This window comes from Phyllostomus discolor, chromosome 3 (genome assembly GCF_004126475.2).
Source record: "Phyllostomus discolor isolate MPI-MPIP mPhyDis1 chromosome 3, mPhyDis1.pri.v3, whole genome shotgun sequence".
In the NCBI taxonomy this organism is placed as follows: domain Eukaryota; kingdom Metazoa; phylum Chordata; class Mammalia; order Chiroptera; family Phyllostomidae; genus Phyllostomus; species Phyllostomus discolor.
Window position 1 is genome coordinate 49,193,588 of NC_040905.2, and position 25,324 is coordinate 49,218,911.

General features: G+C 36.0%; 1 protein-coding gene across 2 annotated transcripts in view; it reads left to right on the plus strand.

Annotated features, from left to right (window-relative positions):
* JMY (junction mediating and regulatory protein, p53 cofactor) overlaps positions 1–24,777 on the plus strand; it is a 101,868-nt gene extending 77,091 nt beyond the window's left edge. Inside the window, exons 5-11 of one of the 2 annotated variants that reach the window (XM_036020457.1) lie at positions 1,955–2,120; positions 2,355–2,542; positions 4,135–4,221; positions 12,260–12,355; positions 13,503–14,103; positions 15,195–15,512; positions 19,414–24,777. In XM_036020457.1, the coding sequence (XP_035876350.1) occupies positions 1,955–2,120; positions 2,355–2,542; positions 4,135–4,221; positions 12,260–12,355; positions 13,503–14,103; positions 15,195–15,502 (1,446 nt within the window). In that variant the 3' untranslated portion in view covers positions 15,503–15,512; positions 19,414–24,777. The remainder of the gene's footprint in view (positions 1–1,954; positions 2,121–2,354; positions 2,543–4,134; positions 4,222–12,259; positions 12,356–13,502; positions 14,104–15,194; positions 15,513–19,413) is intronic. The other variant, XM_028507524.2, reaches the window with a different exon arrangement.
* The last annotated feature ends 547 nt before the right edge of the window (positions 24,778–25,324 follow it).

Here is a 25,324-nt window from a genome sequence, read left to right on the forward strand (position 1 = left end):
TGGCCCAGTTGGTTGGGTGTCATCCCACAAACCAAAAGGGCATGGGTTCGATTTTCAGCTAGAGCACATGCCTAGGTTTGTGGGTTCAGTCTCCAGTCGGTTGGGGCACATACAAATGGCAACTGATCTGTGTTTTTCATATCATTGTTTCTCTCCCTCTCTTTCTCCCTTCCTTCTCCTCTCTCTCTCAAATCAGTAAGTGTGTCCTTGGGTGAGGGTAAAAAAAAATAAAGTGAGACTAGGAGTCTGAGGAAAGAAATCACTCCTAGATTCCTTTTATGACTTAAGACAAAAGCATCAGGATTTCATTTTGTAAAAATTCTCTTCCGTGAGCCACTATAATTCAGCCCATTTGGGATTTGTTCTATATTTATTGTTTGTTGCTCATAACATACTTCCTAATGTTGCAGGATCACTGACTTAACAACTTATATAACTTATTAAATATTTATTTATAAAATCTTTATAACTTGTATTAAATAGCACTGTATTTAATTCATCTGGTTATTTTAAAATATATAGCATTGCACATTTAGACAACAGCCTGTTGCTTTGCAGTTCAAACTTTTTATTAAAGGAACTGGAAATTATATACTAAGACAAAAACATCAAAATGATTGGGTAGAACTGTATGGATATCTAGAATGTAAAGGAAGGTTGAAATCTTGTTCAAAAATACTCTTTTTATGTGCTAACATGTTTCACCAATCTCACCAACGTGAAGGGATTATTTTGTAGCAATAAGGATTCACTGTCTTTGATGCCATGGCTCTCCCAGAACTACTAGTCAAGTATGTTGCTGCTATTCTGGAAGCCTCAGGTGATGTCTCACTTGAGCTCATAAAGATTTCTCTTTTTCCTCTCTGTTCTTCCCTCGCTTCCTTTGGCAGTCACTCCCTGGCATGCCACCTGTCACCAATGCTTCTAGTTTGCAGCAAACTGATACCTGTGCCACGAGTCTCCTGGACTTCTAAGCATGAACCTTTACACTCTGAAAGTGGTTGTGCCATGTTCTCATAAGAACTGTTCTTGGAAGAATACTTGCTCTCTCACACCAGAAAACTGTGCCTATACTTCCCATCTTACAGATGCATGGAAAGCTGCTGCTTGTACCCATCTTTCTCCAAAGAGCCAAATAGAAATATGTGGAAATAGTGGTGTTAGGAATAATTATCTGATTTATACTTTATGCTACAGTGGTTTTCTTCTGATGTCTGGCAAAATATCTTTTCCTTCTCACTTCAAGACTAAAAGCCAGTCAACCAACCCAAACAAGTCTCATGCAAGTCCACCCACCACTTCATGAGACATGCACAGAAATTTCTGAATCCCACCTTAGGTTCATTGTAGGACCCTGAGCTTATCTACTTGATACTAAAAGTGATCATTATGTAGCTTGTAAGGATTTCCACAGAAGGCATTTGTCATGCTGCTCCAACTCCCATCTACTCACCTTGTTCTCCAGTCAACAGATCCCAGCAGCTAGCCAGGCTGTGACCTTAAAGAAAAAACAAAGCCCTGGATGTGTGAAGTTGACCAAACCTGTACCCCTCTGTTATAACTAACCGAGTATGGCCTAATCTTACTCATGTACCTTACATGAAAAGGATACGTGCATAACTAGCAACCACTTTTGAGAGTGAAAGGGACACCATTAATATTTATGTCAGGATAATTCAAATATTATTATCCTAAATATGGATGAGGTGAAGTATAAACAAGATTTTAAGATCTTATTTTTACTGTTTGCCTAATTATTTTTAAAACCATACATTTTAATTATTACTGTTTTACATCATTTTTAAAGCTTTATTCTTGAGTATAAGTTTCTTTCTTAGAATAGTTGCTTTATGGATATATCCTGTCCAATTAGTTTTCATTTCTAATTATAACTTAAAATGTGATTTTTTTCTTCTCCCCACCAACAAGAAATGTTACATTATTTTTAATGCAGATGCAGAGTTTGCAGGGTGGTACAGAAGCCATAGCCCGATTGGATCAGTTAGAAGCTGATTATTATGACCTGCAACTTCAATTGTACGAAGTACAGTTTGAAATCTTGAAGTGTGAAGAGTTACTGTTGACAGCACAACTGGAAAGCATTAAAAGACTTATATCAGGTATTGTGTACATTTAACCACATAAGTCCACAAAAGATTGAATAAGAGATTTGAAAAGATTGAATAAGAGATTTGAAAAGACTGAATAAAAAGATTGAAAAGATTGAAAGGAAGACTTTATAAGAGATCATGGCTTTTCCTGAGGTGACAGAGCTGTTACATGGATTAAAACCCTGTTCTGTCTCCTGTAGTCCCTGCACTTAAATATTACCCTTTGTTGCTGTTCTGTAACAGAAAAGAGAGATGAAGTGGTGTACTATGACACTTACGAAAGCATGGAGGCCATGCTGGAGAAGGAAGAGATGGCAGCGTCGGTGCACTTACAGAGAGAAGAGCTGCAGAAACTTCAGCAGAAAGCACGCCAGCTGGAAGCGAGACGTGGACGGGTTTCAGCCAAGAAAGCCTACCTCAGAAATAAAAAGGTATAACAGGTTATGTATTTATTGAATATATAATCTTAATTTTAAGTCTTGTGTTTGTTACCTAATCCTTGATCCATAGCTAATAATCCTAACCTACTTTGTCACTGATACTTGCATATCTTTTTAAATGAAGTAAATTATTATGGGGTACTGTTTCAGATCTTGCTGGAGTTATTTGGTAATATATGATATATGTAACCCTATTACCTTTTTAAAATCTGGAAAAAAATTTTAATTTCAAAACTCATCTGACCTCTGTTCTGTATGAGGGATTATGGACTTGTATTCTCATAAATGACCCAACCAAAAGTGGTTAGTATGGGGCAAGGTAAGATTCTATCTTAAGTCTGTATGACTTAGAAGTCTGAGTCTTTATATCACCATATCATGTCACTATGTAATACCACCTTTGTTTCCCCTGGAGACTATCTTGGACAGGTTCATTTCATGATCAATAAATTTAACCTAGCGTGGGTGAAGAATATAATATAAACAGTTGCTTTAAAAAATAATTTACTGGCTTCAAACGTTATTCCTTAAATGCCTTTCTCTGGTTAGAAGAATAATCTTTTCGTATAGCTCTGATAGTGTTGGAAACCAATATAAACCCTTTTATGCGGAGGACTTTTCCAAAAGGACGCAGAGAAAATGAAGACTTGTCACAGAGTGCCACCAAAAAGTTGCCAGATAATAGTGCATTATTTTTAAAGAAGCACATATATCCCATTTTATTGTTATGTTTTTATTTTCATGTGATTAGAAACAGCATACCTATATTTTCTTTATACTTCTGACATTCTAGTCTTTAAGGTCTCTTTTAGTTCTCAAGTCTGTGCCCAGAAGTTTTGAGATTTCATGATATGGATTAAACCATTCTGGGCAAAATCATGTTCTTTAAGTCATCAAACAGAGCTTAACAATACAAGCTTTAAACCAAGAGTTGTATATCCTTTTTGCCCAGACAGTTTAAAGAGTACAATAAGACTTAGAATCCTCTGGCCACAGAGCACAGACTTGAGAGCTGAAAGAGACCTTTGACATTATGTAAGGACACTCCTTTCCATTCTACCTTGCCCCATTCCTCTCCCTCCAAAAAAAGAATAGAAGTGAGGAGGGTCAGAGAAGTTTAATAGTTTGATAGAAGAGTTCTTTTTAAGATCTTCATGATTTGGCTTATGCAGCTTCAGAATTCCTAATGAGAAACCAGAGGTGGTTTACTTGGTATTTTGCTGTCTAGGTATATGTTAAGATTAAAATTTAACTTAATCAAGTAATTACTGGATTGTATTTAATATTAAATATAAGTATATATACTGTATTTTTCAGACTATAAGAAGCACCTTCCCCTCCCACATTTGGGAGGAATAATGGTTAATGCTGCTGTTGAGTTCTGTTTACATTACATTGGTAAAATATTATGTTATTTATGTTATTGACTATTTTACCACATTTTTTGCTTCAAAAATTTTTTTTTCCTATTTTCCTCTTCTAAAACCTAGGTGCATCTTATGGTCTGAAAAATACATTATATAATCACTGGATTGTATTTAATATGTTTCACTTATATTAAAACACGTTTTATGTATTTATAGGAAATTTGTATTGCAAAACACAATGAAAAATTCCAGCAGCGCCTTCGGAGTGAAGAGGAATATAGAACCCATCACACAGTACAACTAGTAAGTTTGGGTTCTTGGAGACTTAGAGTAAAACTTCGATTTTTACATGTATCAAAGTGAATAAAATAGAGAATTTTAAAATGCTTTTACTATAGACATGAGCATTAGTTCACTATATATATATGCACATATTGTATAATTTAGAGCACTTTTGGCATAAAGCAGACACGTGCAGCTTTTCTATTAGTCAAAACCCATACAAGCATGGTACGTCTGTTACAATCAGTGAACCAACATTAACACATAATTATCACCCAAAGTCCACAGTTTACATTAGAATTCATTCCTGGTGTACCCATTCTGTTGGTTTTGACAAATGTATAATGGCACAAATTCACCATTAGTAGTATCATATGGAATATTTTCATTGCCTTAAAAATCTTCTGTGCATGCCTCTTTCTGTCCCCAAACCACTGGTAATTTTTACTCTCTCCAAGTTTTTTATTCCAAAATGTTTAATTGGAAACATACAGTAGGTAGCTTTTCATATTGGCTTATTAGGTTAGTAAAATACTTTAAGGTTCTTTCATGTATTCATGACTTGATAACTCATTTGTTTTTGGCACTTAGTAATATTCTGTTCCCTGGATATACCACACTTTATGCATTCATCTACTGTTGGTTGCTTCCAAGGTTTGGTAATTATGAGTAAAGCTCTTGTCAATACCATACAGATACTTACATGTACATAAGTTTTAAACTCTTGGGTAAATTACTAAGGGGCATGATTACTGGATCATATGGCAAGAATATTTAATTTGGTAAGAAATTGCCAAATTGTTTTCCAAAGCATCTGTACCATTTTGCATTCTCACAGCAATGAATAAGAGTTCCTGTTGCTCTACATTCTCACCAGCATTTGGTGTTGTCAGTGTTTTGGATTTTAGCCATTACAATAGATGTGTAGTGGTATCTCATGGTTGTTTCAGTTTGCAATTTCCTAACGGCATATGACGCTGAACATTTTTTCATGATACTTATTTGTTACCTGTGTATATTCTTTGGTGAAGTGTCTGTTCAGATCCTTTGTTCATTTTTTAACTGAGACTTTAAAAAAAGTATTTAAAGAATTTTTTTGCCCTGGCTGTGTGGCTTAGTGGTTTGAGCGCCAACCTGGAAACCAAAGGGTCTCCAGTTCAATTCCCAATCAGGGCACATGCCTGGGTTGCAGGTTAGGTACCCAGTAGGAGGCTCATGAGAGGCAACCACACATTGATGCTTCTCTCCTTCTCTTTCTCTTTCTCTTCCCCTCTGTCTAAAAGTAAATAAATAAAATCTTTATAAAAAAGAATTTTTTATGCTTTATAATAGTCCTTTATCAGATATGTCTTTTGCAAATATCTTCTCCAAATCTATGCCCTGCCTTTTCATTCGCTTGAGTATCTCTCACAGGGCAAAACTTCTTAATTTTTATAAAGTCCAATTTAACCACATTTTCTTTTGTGGGTTGTACCTTTGATGTTCTATCTAAAAAGTCATCATATTTCTTTCCTAATTATATTTGAGGAGCTTTACAGTTTTGCATTTAGGTGTGTGATCCATTTGAGTATATTTGAGTGAGTTTGGAGGGCGTAAGGTCTGTGGATAAACTTTTTTTTATTTGTTTGCATTTGGATTTCTAGTAGTTCTAGTACCATTTGTTGAAAAACCTGTCCACTCTCCATTGAATGGCCTTTGCTCCTTGTTAAAGATCAGTTAATGATATTTGTGTGGGTCTTTTTTTGAGCACTGTATTCTATTCCATAGATGTAAGTCTTTGCCTCTATAAAGAAGCATTTTTAACTTATATTTTATTGATTATGCTATTACAGTTATCACAATTTTTCCCCCTTTGCCTCACTCCTCCCAGCAACCTTCACTCCCTCAGGCAATTCCCCCCACCATTGTTCATGTCCATGGGTCTTGTGTGTAAGTTCTTTGGCTTCTCCATTCTCTATACTGTACACTACATCCCTGTGGCTATTCTGTAACTATCTATTTGTACTTCTTAATCCTCACCTCTTCAACCATTCCCCATGCCCTCTTCCCATTTCGCAACCATAAAAATTTTCTCTGCATCAATGGATCTGTCTCTGTTCGTCTTTGCTTAGTTTAGTTTTTAGATTCATTTGTTGATAAGTACGTACTATTATCATTTTATTGTTCATGGATTTGACTTTATTTTTCTTAAGTAACTCCCTTAACATTTCATATAATCAGGATTTGATGATGGTGAACTCCTTTAGTTTTTTCTTGCCTCAGAAGCTCTTTATTTGTGCTTCAATTCTAAGTGACAGCTTTGCTGGATAGAGCAATCTTAGCTATAGGTCTCTGCTTTTCATGATTTTGAATATTTCTTGGCAATCCCTTCCAGCCTACAAAGTTTCTTTAGAGAAATCAGCTGACAGTCTTATAGGAACTCTCCAGTAGGTAACTAACTGCTATTCCCTTGCTGCTTTTAAGATTCTCTATTTAGCTTTAACTTTTGGCATTTTAATAATGATGTGTCTTCAAGTGGGCCTCTTTGCATCCATCTGTTTGGGACTCTCTATGATTCCTTGACTTACATGTCTATTTCTTTCATTATTTTTAGGGAAGTTTTCTTTAATTATTTTTTCAGATAGATTTCCAGTCTGTCTCTTTTTTGCTCTTTCTTTTCTCCTTCTTGGTACCCCATGATGCAAATGTTGATATTCTTGAAGTTGTCCCAAAAGCTGCTTACACTGTCTTCATTTTTTTTGGATTCTTATTTTATTCTTGTCCTAATTGGTTGTTTTTTGTTCCCTTATGTTCCAAATCATTGATTTGATTCTCAGCTTCATCCACTCTACTGTTGTTTCCCTGTAAATTGTTTTTTTATTTCAGTTAATGTATCCTTTTTTTCTGACTGGATCTTTTTTATACTGTTGAGGTCCTCACTAAGTTCTTGAGCATCCTTAAAAATGTTTTGAACTTGGCATCTGATAGATTATCTCCATTTTGTTTAGCTCTTTTTCTGGAGTTTTGATCTGTTCTTTCATTTGGGCCATGTTTCTTTGTCTCCTAGTTATGGTAGCCTCCCTGTGTTTTTATGTATCCAGTAGAGCTGCTTTGACTCTGTGACTTGGTAGTGTGGCCTAAGGTAGTAGGTACCCTGTAAGGTCCAGTTGGATGGCCTCCCCTATCATCAAGCTGAGTACTAAGCTGTGCCCTTTGTGTGGGCTGATTACACCCTCCTCTTGTAGTTTAGCCTCAGTTGCTATATGAGATCAACAGGAGGGATTTACCCAGATCAGTCAGATGCAAGGATTGGCTGTGACCACCGACCACCAGCCTCCATCCTCCAAGGAGGATAAGCTGTGCAAAGGCAGGGTCGTAGTGCTCTGACATGGCCTGGTCTGTAGCTGTCCACTGGGTGCACTGGCCCTGGGGTTTTCCAGGTAGAGTAGGCCAAGGTCAGCCTCCACCTGTGATTTACCCAGGGCCACCCTGCCTGAGCCATAAAACAGTCTCAGGTAACTGTTACTTGTGCTAGGGTTGGAGATACCCAAGCATAGCCAAGCTGTGAAATCTAGGCTGACTGCTGCTGGTGCTGGGCCTGGGGCTCACTGAGGCCAGCCCTTCCTCATTTGAGAAGGTGTAGGAAGTTGTGAAGCAGGAGCCAAAACCAGCCATTCATATGGAAAAGATGCTTGGGTGGTCCCATAAATTGGGTGGGGTAGAGTCTTTCTGAATCTTCCAGGTGGGTCAAACAGTGTTACATTAATGGAGTCTCAGACATGGCACCAGCTTGCCAGCTCTGTGGCTGTGTGTGGGGAGTGTTTAGAAAAGGGACAATGGCCTCTGCTTGCCTTGATCACAGGTAGTTCAGTTTTTCCCAATATGCTACTGGTGCCTTACAAGCTACTACCCCATTGCTGAAGTTCAGAAGGAGTGAGTCTTAGTAAGTCCACATGTGGGCTCTTTAAGAGCAACTGCTTGGGGCTCCAGAAGTTTCTTCCACCAACTCAACCCCCATTGGTTTTTGCAGCCAGAAGTTGTCGGAACTTACTTTCCTGGGCTGGGGACCTTGTTTGGGTTTGAGACTTCTTTCTCCTGAGATATTACTCCTGAATTTTTATCCACCACACATGGTTGTGGGACCAGCCTGTTCTGCGTCTGTTCTCCTCCTACCAGTGTGGATGGATGTAGTTTCTTTAATTCCGTAGTTGTCAGATTGCCATTCAACTCAGTTTCTGATGGTTCTGAGTGATGGTTCTGTATTTTAGTTGTAATATTGATGTGGTTGTGTGAAGAGGTAAGATATATCCACCTACAGCACCGTCTTGACTGAAAGTCCTCTGTAAAGAAACTTTAGAATCAGCTTGTCAGTAACCATAAAATAAGCAGCTGGGGTTTTGATTAAGATTGCATTGAATCTGTAGATCAAATTGGGAATAACAGACACTGTAACAACATTGAGTCTTATCTACCCATGAACAAGGAATATAGCTCCATTTATATAGTTCCCCTTCTCTTCTCTTTTTTTTTTTTTTGTTGGTATATCATGTAATAGTTTTTAATTTCAAATTCCAGTTGTTCTTCACTGGTACATTGGAAAGCAGTTGACTTTTATATGTCAACCTTGTATCCTGCAACTTTGCTATAATCACTTATTATTTCCAGTTTTCTTTTTCTTTTCTTCCTTTTTGTTTTTCCTGTGTCAGTTCTTTCAAATTTTCTGTGTAGACAGTGATGTCTCCTGCAAATAAGAGTTTTATATCTTCTTTCCCAGTCTATATACCTGTTTTTGTTTTTCTGTGCATTAGCTAGGACTTCTAATACAGTGCTGAAAAGGAGTGATCAGAGGGGACATCTTTGTCTTTCCATGTTCTCAACAAGAAAGCTTCCAGTTTCTAACTATTAAGTATGGTATTAGCTGTAGGGTTTTTGTTAACGTTGTCTGTCAGGTTGAAGAAGTTCCCCTCTATTGGCAGTGTGGCCCTGCTTTGGGATTATTAGTTTTTTCAAAACCTTCCACTCCTGGTATTTTTTGTATTTCGTCATGCCTTCAGTATATTATTCTTATAGTAGTCTTTTCAGACCCATCTTAGGTTAGTCAACATGATTGATTTATATTTCATTAAACAGTAGTAGTGATGACATGACCACATCACTGTATATGCTTACTTACAAGTTTTCTTCAGTTTAACACACAAGGCCAAATTTGTCAATATTATCACTTAAGCTTATTTTGGCACATGTTAGCTGAAGCCTCTTACTTTTGATTTTAAGCAATTGAAAGTAGCCAAACTACCCATTAACTGTATGATTCTTCTTTTTCTTAGCAGCTAGAAATAGGTAATTATTTCAATTCTGTTTTTTACTACTTTCATGGGTCAGAAACTGGTTTATAAGGAAGGTAGACTTAGCAGAACACATGTGTCAGAATGCCCTCTACTGTTACCATCAGCACCGACACTATCAGCTTGCTATTGATCCCTTAGAATTTGTTCCTTATTACATGAAGACTTTGGCTTCTGATAAAAGGCTAATACTTTGGTGGATAGCATAACTAATTACTTTTAGAATGAATATTAAATCCTTTCTCAGAGAGTTTTATGGGACAAAGAGGAGTAAAAATGAGGAAATGGATACTTGGGGGAATCTCAAAGATAAATGTCATATATGTGTAATGTCATTTGCCTAAAGCCAACTTTGGGTGGAATTCCTCATTGTCTGGGAGAATGGATTTTTAATTATCTAGTCATCTTTAATATGTATAAATAGTGGAAAATGAAACTTGGCTTAGATCAGGCTAAATCATTGTTTTTCCAAGCTAGCTTTATACCACCTTTTCAACAGTTGGGTGGTAGATTATTTAAAATGTAGATCCCTAGATCTACTTATTGTTTCAAAAATTTCTTCTAGAGACCTTTGCAAATTAAATATGTAAGACTTATGGAGGTTTAATATTTAATCATAAGCTCTAAAAATAGTTATAAATGTAAAATTACTTGTTATTACTTTGTTTTAACCTCAGACATTTTGGGTAAAGAAGGGAAATGGTGGTCAGGAAACAAATCAGATCTTCCCATTAAAAAATTCATTCTTGTTTTATGTAACCACACTCATTCATAATTCATGAATTTCACTTCAAGAAAGTACACATGGGCCCTGGCTGGATGGGTTGGTTGATTGTAGCATCATCCTGTACAACCCATAAGGGTCCAGGTTCAATCCCAGGTCAGAGCACGTATGAGAGGCAACTGACTGATATTTCTCTCTCATATCTGTGTTTTTCTCTCTTTTCTCTCTTTCTTTCTCTCTCTCTACCTCTCTCTCCTTCTCTCAAGTCAATAAATGTTTATATTCTCGGTTGAGGATTTTTTTAAAAGGGGAAAGAAATAATAAAGGAAGTACTCCTGGAATACATGCTTTTAAGCTGTAGTTTATGGAAATTGATGAGAACTTTTTCAGTTATTTTGCTCATGATGGCTTCTTTTAATACTACCTACTTCCTTCATGTTCTGATATGTGCCCTGACTAATCATTGTCTGTTCTTACCTTCTTAAAAAAATACTGTTATGAAAACCTTTTATTGTTTTGAAGCATAATATATACATAATATACCTACAGAAAAGTATATTGCTCATAATTATATAACATGAAGAATTTTCATGAGACGAACATACCTATATAACCAGCACCTAGACTGAGAAACAGAATGTTACCAAGCACCCACTTTGGGTTGCCTTCTGTCACCATCCAGTACATAATCCCCGCCACAACTTAACCTTTCGTGAGTTCAGTTTGATTCATCTTGGAGATGATTAGATTTCATTAAGATACTATTTCAGGAAAGTTTTGTGGTTGCTGTATTTTTTGAGTCTGGTATGTTATGGGAATGGTTGTCTGTTTCCTTTATACATAAAGGACAATTTGGCTGGATGATGCTGTCACATTTCCTCTTCATCTAAATTTTGGAGACATTACCACACTCTTACCACACTGTCTTATAGTATTGAATGTTGCAATACAGAGGCCTGAAGAAACCTCCCAATCCACACCCACTTATGAGACTTGATTTTTCTGCCTGGATATCCATTAAAAATCTTTCTTTACTGTAGAAATCTAGTAACTTTACCAGTTGATCTCTGTGTATGAGGGTTTCCTGAAAATTCATGTACACTTTAGTCTGAAGATTCAAGACATCCTTTAGATTTTGATATAATCATCCAAGGCAAACATAGCAGTAAACTGCCATTAGAATTTATATTGTCCAGGACAGGTTGGTGGAAAAAAAGGAAGAGGTACCAGAAAAGAGAGTAATGGAGAATTGAATTTGAAAAAGACAGCAGACAAATGGAAGAAAGGTTAGACAACTTATAGGTGATTCAGGGACAAAGAAAAAATTTTTCATTTTTGTGCAGATAAATGTCAACTATAAGTTGAGCTAGTTGATTCAAATGATTCATGTATAGTGCTGGAAGTACTCCCCCCCCCCCAACTGCGGGCTATATTGGTTGAACTAATGTGTAATATGTAAATTACTGACCAAGTGGTTGCTGATTTTATTTTTAAGATCCATTATTTGAGTTAACAGAATATAGCAGCTACAAGTATTTCATACTAAAATTGGTTAAGCCAGAACCCCAAAGATGAAACATTTTTTAGTTTAAGTATTTTATTCTATTTTACAGAATAAACATCTTTAATTGGGAGTAAATGCAAAAAAATAAATTTTGCTATTTTGTTTAGCCCTGCCTGATGTGGCTCAGTAGATTTGAGTGGTGGCCTGCAAACCAAAGGGTCGCCAGTTCAATCCCTAGTCAGGGCACATGCCTGGGATTCGGGCCAGGTCCTCAGTAGAGGGGGCACATGAGAGGCAACCACACATTCATGTTTCTCACCCTCTCTTTGTCCTTCCCTTCCCCTCTCTCTAAAAACAAACAAATTTTTTTAAAAATTTGTTTAATATATCATTCTTTGGAATGACCCAGATTACTAATGTACTGGGAGAACTCTCTTCTTTTTTCCTGTTAGCAATAAAAAGAAATGGGAAACATCATAATGAAATTACTGTTAATTTTCTTACCAGAAGAGAGAAAAATTACATGATGAAGAAGAAAGAAAAAGTGCCTGGGTTAGCCAAGAAAGACAGAGAACTCTGGATAGACTTCGAACTTTTAAACAGGTAATATAAGTATGATCATTGTATTGTTTTTCATTGCTACATACACACTCCTATTATAAGTTTATTTGTATGAGGAAAACTTAGTTTTTCCCTTTGTTATTTAGAAAATAATCATATCAATCCTTTTATATTTTTTAATTAGTTGTTTGATTACATAGCTACCTTTCCTCCAGTTGTTCCCAGAATTAATATTCTTGTAACCCTTGGCCTACCACTTCAGTATAGTAGTTAATGAATGGTCAAGGCCTCTGGGAAGCCTGGATTCCTCTTGAGTTTTATAAAATTAATTAGTTTATAACCAACTCCATTTCAAGCATCGACCTCTGGTAATAATCTATAGAAATGACCAGTGACAGAAATAGAGGGTGGGTCAGCATGCCTGAGAAATGCCTCAGCAGTTTTCCTACTAAGCTAACCCATGACTCTGGACACTGATATCATGGCAGCCAAATATTTCCTTTTAACTGTGTGTAAGCTGAGTGATTTTAGTTGTTAAGGTGCTCAGGAGCCTTACTTCCACTGTCTGTGGTGAGGGATCATCTTATAGGTGAAGGAAGCTTTTGATAAAGTCCTCTTAGTATTAATAGTAAAAGGGGGAGGGGGCATAGATGGACTAGTCCTATATAATGATAAGCCTTGAGTTAAGTAAATGCATTAACTCAATGCATTTCATTATAGTAAAAATATAGTATTAGAGTCCTGTATATCAGTTACTACTCCAAAAAATTTTATCTGTAAACAGCTGGAAATATATTTAAGAAGCTAATAATAGTTCCTTAGCTTTCTGCATATATATATATATTTGACATAATTTATGTTGTATAATTTACATTGCTATTTTTATATTTTCATCTAAATGCATACTTTCATGCATTAAAGACCTTTTTTTAATCATATGGTAATTCTGAATAGTTGCTTAAGTCAGTAAGAGAATCCAAAACCTTGATAAAGAATTTGATAATAAGCAAATAATAGTTTGGTGATAACTGTTTGAAAAGTACTCTGGTTTTCTGTATATATTAAATAATTTTCTGTGAAAATGACAAAATCTCCAAATAACATCTTTCATTTGAGGGAGAAAATAGCCATTTGTTCATAAGTTGTTTTAATATAATTTAACCAGTTATGATAACTTCTGATTTTTTAGAGGTACCCAGGTCAAGTTATACTTAAATCAACCAGATTGCGGCTGGCTCATGCAAGAAGGAGGAGTGCCACCAGTCCTGTGCCCTGCGAGGACCAATGTGACTCTGTACCAGGAGTGCTGCAGGTAGAAGAGAAAAGTGAAGAGGTAGAGGAAAGAAGAGGCAAGCTTGGGTCATCACAGAAAACAGAAGCCCAGAGCCTCATACAGCTTGAAGATACTTCATTGGTACAACTTGAAGACACTTCATTACCTCTCAGTGGTGTTACCTCGGAACAGTCTCCCACTGTTTCTGTTTCACTTTTGAATAATAATGACCTTGAACCAGGTTCTGGTACCACAGATCCACTCCCACCACCTCTTCCTCCAACACCACCTCCCCCACCACCACCTCCTCCCCCTCCACCACCACCACCACCTCTGCCTGTTGCTAAGGACAGTATCCCAGAGACACTGGAGAAAGGTCTGCCTAGAATGGAGGGGACCGAGAAGAGGATCCCTAAGTCTGCGAGTGCCCCTTCAGCACACCTCTTTGATAGTAGCCAGCTGGTCAGTGCCAGGAAGAAGCTCAAGAAGACTGCTGAAGGTTTGCAGAGAAGGAGAGGTAAATTAAGAAATTTTCATGTTCGTCTGTTGAATAAAGTGAAGCATAATCAAAGGATTTTTTATTTCATAGTATCTTACAAAGCTTAAAATATTCTTTTATTTTTGGACATTATTTGATAGCAGGTAGGTTTTCAGGGTCACAGCAAGGCAGAATTCTTACCAACCCACATCAATAAATGTGTACAAACACAGAAATATGTACCTTTAGCTGTGATACATATTTTAAAAATATATCTTCTGAAGTGATTGTTGATGTATGTGGTAATATTTAGTATGTGGCTCCTTTTGTGAAGAAAGTCTGATTTTAAACCTTGGAAATACAAACAAGGTATTCACATCAGAAAGCTTAAGCCATCTGGTCAGAACTGTCACATTAGGATGACACTGGCAGGACAGTGTAACCTTTGGTCATGGGTTTATTGAGGACCTTGGTATACTTTTTGTATAAAGAAGCAAAGAAGAACAGGGAGTAATATGTACAGTTTATTGCATGTCATTTTTGCCTAAAAGCTATTTTTGAAAAGAACAGAGAATAATCCTGGCCCTTAAGGAGCTTTAGCTTGCATAAGGAAAACATATAAAACATTTTGCATGTTGCATTTTAATTTGAGAGACCATGCTGTGAAATATTTTTTACTATAACCCAAGTAGAATTTCATGTGTAAAACAACTAAATGAAAACAAGTCACTGTAATAAACCAAAATTAAAATTTTTAAAATTGAACATGTTAACCCAGTCATTGTGTGAATTTAGATTGGGCTGTTTGTTGCACTACAGAAATTTTTGGAGGCCTCATCCATGCTATTACTAAAGACCACCTTCTAGCTCCCAGTCTGTTCCCTTCTCTCCCGTGGGAAATGATAGAAATGCCAAATAATACCTGACATGGAATTTGAGTCTTGGGATTTCTTTTTATAAGCATAATGGATCCCCCATACTTTGGCAATCTTTTCTGTTCACACTTCTTCATGGTCCATTTTATAGATGGTTTTTCCAATGTCATGGGATATCACAGTCCTGAAGTCTAGAGGTTATACTGTAGTTTAAGTGCGATCCTAACAGTAATTGTTCTCTTTCTTTTTTTAAAGTGAGCTCACCTATGGATGAGGTGCTAGCTTCCTTGAAACGTGGTAGTTTTCATCTGAAAAAGGTTGAACAGCGAACTCTGCCTCCTTTTCCTGATGAAGATGATAGTAATAATATCTTGGCACAAATAAGGAAGGGGGTAAAATTGAAGAAGGTACAGAAGGAAGTTTTGAGAGAATCCTTCACGCTGCTGCCTGACACAGACCCATTAACACGGAGCATCCATGAAGCCCTTCGAAGAATCAAAGAAGCATCCCCTGAGTCAGAGGATGAAGAGGAGACTTTGCCTTGCACAGAATGGGAAAACTAACAAGTAAATGGTCTTTCTTTCTTCAGTAGCATTTGGTAACACGGCTTTTATATTGTATAATGAGGTCTATTATATTGTATTGAGTCTGAGGTTTATTATTTATTATACAGTTTAATTGTAGTTAAGTCATAAATTTGTAAACTTCAGATTTTACTTCTGTAGTTTCTAGAAACTTAATGGAAAAGCACTTTTTGAGGATACTGCTATGTAAATACTGTTTTTTATATCCAGCTCACTAAAAATTCTGCAGTATAGCTTTATCCCAAGTAAAGAAGATAGTCTTATTTGAATAACAGGATGCCTTATTCTAGCTTTAAAACACAGAAAAGGCTTTTTCTAATTGAAGTATTTTGATTACAAACTTATACGTATTGAATTTTGATGTCTTAGTAGCTGCCCACAAAGGAATTTTCGAAGATCAGTCTAGAAAAATAATTGTATTATCTGGTTATCTAGCTTTCCAAGCCTTTAAAACTGAGGTTTATCACTTTAAGACTTATTATAGTTAGTGCATTATTTAGTTACAATTGCAGTTAACATAAATATAAAAATTATATGTGTACACACACACACACATCTTACTGAGTTACCCCAGTTGGGTATTGGTTACACATTTGGCATTCTCCTAAGGTAATAGAGAGTTATACTCTAGTACATTTTAATAAGCTAATTACATAAATTAAAGAGTATATAGCTTCACAACATTCACCAAAAGGTGGAAGACCCAGTCCTGGAGGGAGTAAGGAAAGGAGTAATAAACTTATTCATTAGCACAGTTATTTTTAAACATGTTTGGGATTACCTGGAAAGTTTATTAAAAGTATAGATTCCCGGCCTTCACTTAACAGGATTCTGACCAAGTAGATCTGATGTACATGCAGGAATACATCTGTATTTTGAAGACTTAATACAAAAAAAATAACTAACATTAATTTTTATATTGATTACATGTCCAAATATACTATTTTGGACATCAAATATTACTAAAAGCAGTTTTACCTGTTTGTTTTGGACATGGGTCCATCAAGAGAATGTCCCTCTTCTTCAGTCCCTCTTCTTCACTCCCAATCTCATCTCTCCCCAGCAGCATCTGCAAAAATCAGTAGTTTAACAAAATGGGTGGAAAAAAATCATATCCCTCTTGGGAAGTGGTTGTGTATAACCATTAATGTGCTGGAGCCAGCATTCCACAGTACCATGGTCCTCCCATGGGTCTTGGGCTTTTGGTGTCCTTTTTTCCAAGGGCCTTATTTATAGAGGTCCTATTAACAGTCACTCTGTAGGACTTACTGTTTTTAGATCCTCAGATAATTTCAAAGCATTTGTGCTTGTATATATGTGCACTGTGCTTTGCAGAGGGATGTAAATATATCAGTGTGTCTACTTTGTATGTTTCTGTCCATACACCTAAGGTGTCTGATTGGAATCTTTTCCCCTCTGGATATTTGTAGATTGTCTCCTACATTACAATGCGTGCCACCTATTGCCTTGTGTTCTGCTTCTCAGTGAGCTCCTCAGCCTATGCCTGACACTACCATCTTAGTGCTGATGGGTTAATCCACAGGGGGGCCTTCACATAGACAAGTTTTTTGGTCCTTTTATTAGTTTCCTGCGGTGGCCCAGTCCAGGTACATGGCCTACCAGCAGTTGCTCAAGCCAGTGCATTCTTGTTTGTTGTCTTCCATCCCACCAAATCCTGCCCAAACACATAGACACTGCAGCAGTAGTTCCTATATTTAAGTGGCTGGGCTGTTATCTGTAGCTTTTGGTTGCTAATGCAGCCTTATATCAGATGTTAAGAATATGTTCATGATAAATACTAATTTGAAAATTGTCTAAAGCTTTTCTTTATTTGACTGAATATTTTTATGGCTGGTGTATGTAGTATAATATTAAGAGAAACAGGGAAACACTTCCAGACAATCAGTGGACGGGGTGTCCTCCCCATGCATTCAGCGGGCGGTGATAAAGGAGCAGTATTTAACTGCCCGTTGCGTGCTCCTGGGAAATCCTTTTTAAAGGTTCTGGACTTTTAAATACTTCTCTGCAGATAGCTTCAAAGGCTATAATTTGTATTTCCTATTTTTAATTAGCATCATTCTTAGAGATTTTAAATCATTGATGTAATTCATACTTCTTTGAAGAGTTAATTTCTCAAAACTTCATGAGGTAAAACAAGAAGATCCTCCATTCTACTCTTCTCATAGGTAACTATAGGTAATAGTGTCCTTGAAGGGCATTTCTAAACATAAGGAAATTTGCAGATTATATAGACTTCTTACTGAGTTTCTAATTTGTTTCCTGTGGGGTCCTTAAACCTATGAAGTCATTATAATGATGCTGTCCAACAGAAATAATAGTGAGCCACAGATAGGATTTTAGAAGTTCTAACAGTCATATTTTAAAAAGGTAAAAAGGAATGGGTGGAATCAATTTTTCTAATACTTTATATGATATATTCAAAAAAGTATCAGCATGTTTTCAATATTAAAAATTTATGTTATTTACATTTTTTATACCGAGTCTTCAAAATCTACCTTGTATTGTACACTTATTAGTATAAATTACACTGTAACACATCTCAATTTTCAGTGGATGCTAAATATTCAGTGGTTGAAATAAAATGTACTATCAAAACAAAATTATATTTAGTGGACAAATATTTTACACTACTTCAGATTTTAATTTAAATAAAATTAAAAATTCAACTTCTTAGTCACACTGCCACATTTTTAACTGCTCAGTAGCCACACATAGGTAGTTACAGTATTAGATAATGCAGAACTATAAAATAAGTTAGTATTGGGTTGGCCAAAAAGGTCGATTGGTTTTTTCCAATAGTGTGGCTCTAGTATCGCTTAGTTATCTTTAACTTAATTTGAAGCAATTTTGTCAGATTGTATTGTGACAGCTATCATATCAGCATGCATTTATTTAAAAAAACTTATCAAAATTGGTAAATTTTGTGTAGCCCTTTTAATATTAAAGATGGAAGAAAATATGCAACATTTTCAGCATATTATGCTTTATTATTTCAAGAAAGGTAAAAAGCAACTGAAAAAGCCAAAAAAAAAAATTGTGCAGTGTGTGGAGAAGGTGCTGCAGCCGTTTGAACGCGTCATAACTGGTTTGTGGAGTTTCGTGCAGGAGATTCCTGGATGATGTACCCTGGTCGAGTAGACCAGTTGAAGTTGATTGTGATCAAATCGAGACATTACTGAGAACAGTCAGTGTTATACCACGTAGGAGGCAGCTGACGTACTCAAAATATCCAAATCAACAAAGTTATTAGTGAAAATGAAGAATGTATCTTTTATTTTACGGAAAAAACTAAATAGACTTTTTGGTCAGCCCAGTACTTTATTCCAGTGCATTGTCAGCTTTCATCTGATAGGTGGGCCCTTTTATATGAATGCTCTGTGCCATAGGTAAGCGCACAGATCTCAAACACAACTATTTTGAATTTTTAAAAATCCTGGTAAACATCCATTTAAAAACCAGTATTAATCCTATTCTCTAAGTGTCAGTATAACAGAAATTGCTCCGTAGTGAATTTTAAAGATGTTATTTAATAGTTATTATGCTGGCAGTTTATGAGGCAACTACTTTTAGATTGTATTTTTCTTTGACATAAATGTTAGGGTAAAAGGAATAAAAATGAAAATAACATAGCAACCTTTTAACAGAGATCAATATCCATATGTCAAGTTTTTATTTTTACTGCTTTTTGAATACAAGCATATCCTTTTTTTTTAAGTGTCTCGTACACTGGCTGTATAAATGGCCATTTATAAGGGAAAATATCAGTGTTCATTCTGGATGTTGCAAAAGGTATGAGAGAGCATACATATACACTTTCCTTTAATAGGTTGTCCTTTCATAATATACTTTATTATTTTGTTTGTAAACAGGTGACTCAACAGAAAGAAGAATATCTGCAGTTGAAGATCGATTCATATTTTGGAAAACAAATTTTAACACTTGGGTCCACAATTGGATTCCATTAGATCCAAAGTGTATTGGCTCCGTGGTATGAAAAAAAGGAAGCACAATTGGCAAGTTACCACTTTTCCAGTCATTCCAATAGATGATGGAGTATTAGATATGGATGCTCCTGACTACAGTGAAGAAAAGGCCTTTCAAGGAGATTCTTGGGTTGTTTTTTTTAAACCACATTCCCCTCCTGTCCACCCACTTACATACCTGCAGTGGCCAGTACAGCTAGTGGTCACTGTGAGTTGGAAGAACACTGGTTGACAGAGGTCTACTGTGAGCTGTATTGGGACTGCACAGAGTAGTCAGTCATCCGCTTGAAAATTACAGAGCTTCTTCCATATCAGCTTATATACGTAGTGTGACGCTCTGAAAAAGAAGTTCATCTTGACAGCTATAGGACAGCAGTTGAAAGAAAATCAGAGAGAAATATATCTGATGAAAATTTCCACATTACTCATCTCCAAAGGAATTTTCATAAAGATGCTGAACAACATCTGGAAAGATACAACTATGGAGATACATCTGTTAATGTGTTTACCACAACATGATACATTTAACATGGCATATTTTTAGAAGACCACACACTCTTACACTTTGTAAGTTTTCAAAGAAAAAATGTCTGTGCTTTTAAATAGCTCTTCATAATTGTGAATTTATAATAGTTTGAATTTTATGTGCAGCTTTGTTTATGAGAAGCAATAAATATTTCAAATTATTTTTAGTCTTTCTGTTTGAACTATTGCTTGATTACTATAACTCAACATGACTTTCCTATTGAGAATCAAAATCACGATTCCATAATAGGGATGCAGATCTTAAGTTTATCGTGCACCATTTAAGTTTTTATGCTCCACAGTGAAAAAATGTGTGCTCAATGTTCAACAAATATGCAAAGAAACCAGATAGTCAGAAAAGTCTCCTTAGCTGGCATTTTACTGTCTTCACATGCTTCGAGTGGAATTGTGGGAGAGAGCCTTTGTCACTAAATTTTTAAACAGTAGCTCTAGGTGCTGATTTCGTGGTAATGGAGTCCTGAAGGCACAGTTCTGTGAATGGAGCCATTATGAATTCTCAGCTGGACTGCTGTGGGCTTGAATGAAGGTAGATATGTTGGACTCATTTTACAGTACTTGTAGAGTGTAGTTCTTCCTAAGGCAGCTCTTGGCCTTATGTGAAGGGAGTTAAGGACTGAAGTACCAAAAAGAACTTTTATTTCTTATGAGGCAATAATTCTCTGGCCTAGACTCAGAAAGCAGTCCCAGTGTAAAAGCCCCCAGTGAATCGGTCTGTTGCAGGGAAAAAAAGAAATGCATACATCTTTGTCATTTTAAAGAGTTATTTCCTTCAAAATAATTATGGAGGAAATTTTCCAGCTACAGATTATATAAAACAAAGTCTTTCTGCTTAAATGTTGGCAGTACTTTTATTGATAAGACTAGGAACTTTTGCACGGCATTTTCACAATATGTTGGTTTATTCTAACACTATGCTCATGCCTGGGAAGATTAGAAATACAGATCTAATATATAAAACTAATCTTCATCCCATGGTGGGGAATGGAGGTAGATTTTTTTTTCTGTATACCATCATCAGTAAAGCATTTAAGCATGTTTTTTAACCCAAAGAATGGTTGGTTTGATTGTTAATGTAGTTGAAAAAATGTTTAGCACATTTGTAAACCTTAAAAAAATCATGTATCAATTTTATGCCTTTGGATGCTTGTTCACAACATGTTTTGTTTTGTTTTTCCTTCAGTGACATTTAGAAAACACTGGATGATATAGTGTTAAATTAACAGCAAAAGCACTAGAACTCTCATGCGTCTAGAGGGAATTGCTACCCATTTATTTAGTGTTACTGCTGAGATTCCTTTAAAAGACAGGCAGGCTCACTTATAAAAATGCCCTGCAATCGATCTTCCTGAGCCGTATTACAATAAGTCTCTAGCAAGTAATGTAGGGTGTGTAGACACTCCTCTAGTCCTTGTAGGGGTGTGCCCACAGCTCTTAGCGCGTCCCACTGTAGTACCTGGTGAAGGTCATCTCACACTTGAAGAGTAGTGGGTTAGAGCACCAGCTCTGCTTATTCTCTGGTAAACAACTTGGGCACATTCACTTCCCTTCAAGATTCAGATTCCTACTTCCACAAAATTGCATGTTACCACAGGTCATCAACCTTTTAGAGTTTTCACAAATAGTATTAAAATTTAAAATAACTAAGGTGGGTTATCCATCAAGATGAGATGACCAGTTGAATCCTCATTTTAATTTTAAAGCAATTTCAGAACCCAACAAGAATTACACAGGCATAGTTAAATTCTTTCTTTTTTCTTGCCCCTAATCAGATGAGCATCTTTGGCCTTAGTATTGCATTTGTATATATTTAGTTATGATGGTACCTACAGATGATCACATTACCAGTTCCAAAGTTGCCTGCACTATTCATATGGTTTTAAATATTTGACAGTTATATTTCTGATAAGGTATCATTTCCATTTTAAGAATCCACAAGCAGCTGCTTGCTTGTGCCTAAATCCACTTATAAGTTAATTTACCGATCTAGTCTCGACTGCACCATATTTAAAAATAGGGAAACAAATAGATGATGTTGGGAGATGTTTTGAGATTAATGTTACTGCTCACTTGAATGTCAATTTTAAATTTCTTCCAATGCAACTAAAATTATGTGTATATAACCAATGTGGCATGTATAAAAAAGGTATTACTAATGGTTTAAAATCTTAATGGTACTGTGGTGTAGCAGTATGAGGAAATGCCTGGCTAAAAAGGATTTTTAAAAGATAAGCAGTTGTCTTGCTTGTTTAATGTACAGTTTATAGGCTTACTGAGTTTGTGAGCAGCATAAAAACAATCGTTCCTTAATTCTTCATTGTGGAACTGAAACATTTCTATAAAATGCAATTTTCAAGTCCATTTTCAGATGGACTCTTAGACATAGCTATGACAGGTGATCAGGTATAGTATTTCCACAGTGGGAATGTGGGTTTTTTCTTACATGAAACCATAGAAAATTTTCAGCACTTTTACGTATAATGAGAGGGGGAAAGTTCTTGTTTCTCCAAAGCTGAATTTGGTGGCAATTTCTGGTAACATAGAGCATGGCCACTTTTACAAAGCATGCTTTGGCCACAGCAGACGTGAAAAAGCAAAACTCCGGTATTAGTGAAACAGAAATGAATGGGGAGCATCCTCTGTGTTTGCATGGGACCAGTATACAATGATGAATACAATTTAATTTTATACATTCCCTAAGAAGCCAGTTTTTAATTACACTCACTGAGTATGTATATATATTTAAGTCAATGCTCTTAGTCTAAGAAAAGTTTTTTCTTTCACTAAATATAAGGGTTTTTTAAATCTTTATAATTTCATTATTATGTACTTAACATCAGATATCAACCTGTAAAGTACTAATGGGTCCTTAAAGGCCTTATCAGGGAGTTGAAATTTCATATACTTCACCAGGTTACTTGTAAAAAATCTTTTTGAACAGATGTAAAACATTTAAAAACTGTGTCAGACTCATTGTTAACATGCAGCCATTTGATAGTGAAAGCAGAAACCTTAAGTTTTGCCTAATTCTTGCACTGAATTTAATTAATTAAATGTGCATTTTAAACAGATTTTATTCCCCAATTATTGCTTTGCATAGAAGAACTACGCTTAGTGTTAGAGGACTGACCGGCAAGATTTATTTCAGAGGGAAGAGAGGTAGGAAAGGAGAAGCACCTTACTGTCGGAGCATGTTGCATTTATTTAGTGCTACTGACCAACACAGTAGTTATTTCTGAACTTTGCTGCAAAGTGCTCTTTAGTTAAAGCACATTAAAAAAATCCCTGCTTTTAATTGCTTTGTAAAATGAAGCAATGGTATTTTTTATCCTATAAATATAGTCTAATTTAAAAGTTTTTCCTAAAAATGAGTTTATAATGCTGCCTAAACGATCATGTATGTAAACAGATTTTTTAAAGGTGAGAGGGAGTCTGTACTCTGTGTGTGCCTGTGTATGTGTGTTAAATGTTTGCTCATTGAGTTATTTCAAAGATGTGTTCATTCCGAAATTTTTTCTTTGCTCACAGTAAGTGTACAGCTTGGTATTTGAGGAATTTAATTGAATTCCAAATTTATAAATATTTCTCCCCTTCTTCATACATTCATTATGACACTGTAAGGTGCATGTACAGAAAATACCTCTGAGATTGACATATTGAAATATCAATGTTATTTCACACTGACTCTCAAAGCAATCATTTGTTTTGAGGGTGAGGGGAAAGTTCTTGGGCTTTTTTTTAAAATCAGGTATAACTAAGAGTGGCTTGTTTTGGGAAGTTAAGGAAGGACCATGGAGAAAGTGATAATGTAGACATGTACAAAAGGTATAGGTGTTGGTTATAGAGTTCAGTTTCAACAAGGGAAGTTTGGGGCTTGTTTTTTTTAAACTTGCATGTTTTATGGTTAACTATCAAGGAGTGTAACAAGTTATTCTAGCTTTTCCCAATACTAATTATATTGGTTTTAAGTATCCATACAATCACAAGGTGGCATTTTCCCTGGCGAACCAAAAGGAGTAGACAATAACAACCCATACAGTGACTTCAACTTGAGCAGACTCCCCTCTGTCTCATTGATTCTCTCCTTTGTACTGTATGTATTGCCAATGTTGAAACCATAATATATAGTTTATAAAAAATTGAAGGCCACACATCATTTTGCATGAATAAAGCCCATTAGGGCTAATGAAACTGATATGTTTTTTATCCTTTCTGGACAAATGAAAATTTTAATGGCAAACCAGTTCTAGCTTTGTGCAATATTACAATGGTAGAAGCAAAACACTAGCACATTGTGCTTGGCTTTCAAGGATGGCTTTAACACTGTTACAGTACATGGGCAGTGTGCAAAGTGTATTGTAAATGCCAACTTTTGCAAATTTACAATACTTAAATATGCTCAGTTAACATTCTGAAGTATTAAAAATTCAAAGAAAAAACTAAGCAAGCATTTATAGCAATACTCTGATATCTCCAATAATTGTTTTGACTGTTGCCTTTTGCTCTTTAGTGCAACTTTTCTGCATTGTAATTATCATATTGCTTTGTATTTCATGTTTTTTTACACTCGTGACTTCAGAGTTAAGTACTTGTACACCAAGTATTGCAATCATCTTTCTCTTCCTGTACATGCTATGTAACAACATCCAGTTTTGGTGCTTAACAATATTCTGGTTTTTCTTTAATAAAAGATATTTATTGAGTTAACCTTTTGTTTGTGTAACATGGATGGTAGATGCTGTCACTGCATTTCAAGTAGAAGAAACGTGACAAGTTGGACACTTGTTACATTGAACAGGATTCAGAGACTGTTCACCCTGGTACTTCTTGCTCTTCCCAACCATTATATATAATAAAATACTTTAATAGCAGCTTTATTTGTGCTAATAACAGCCTTATTCATGTCATCTGTGTTAACTATGCACAAACTTTGGAAACACTCCCAAAATCAGAAGGTCCTTAAATGCCTTTCATTATGGCAATCCATTTAGCTTTATGCTTAAACATAGGACTAGCTCAGCTGGATCCCAGCAGACGCTCTTACCCAATGCTGACTTGATGAAGCTCCCCACACACAAGGGCACACGTCTAAGGGACGCTTCCTTTAGTGGATTTAGGTCCCAGATGCTGCCAACCCCTCCTTTTTTTCCAGGCCCTCGTTTATAAAATAATGAACAGGTGAGCTTTGGGACTTGTTTCCAGCTCCACGATTCTGTATTTAACCATATTTCCCAAGTGCTCAATCCCTCTGCCA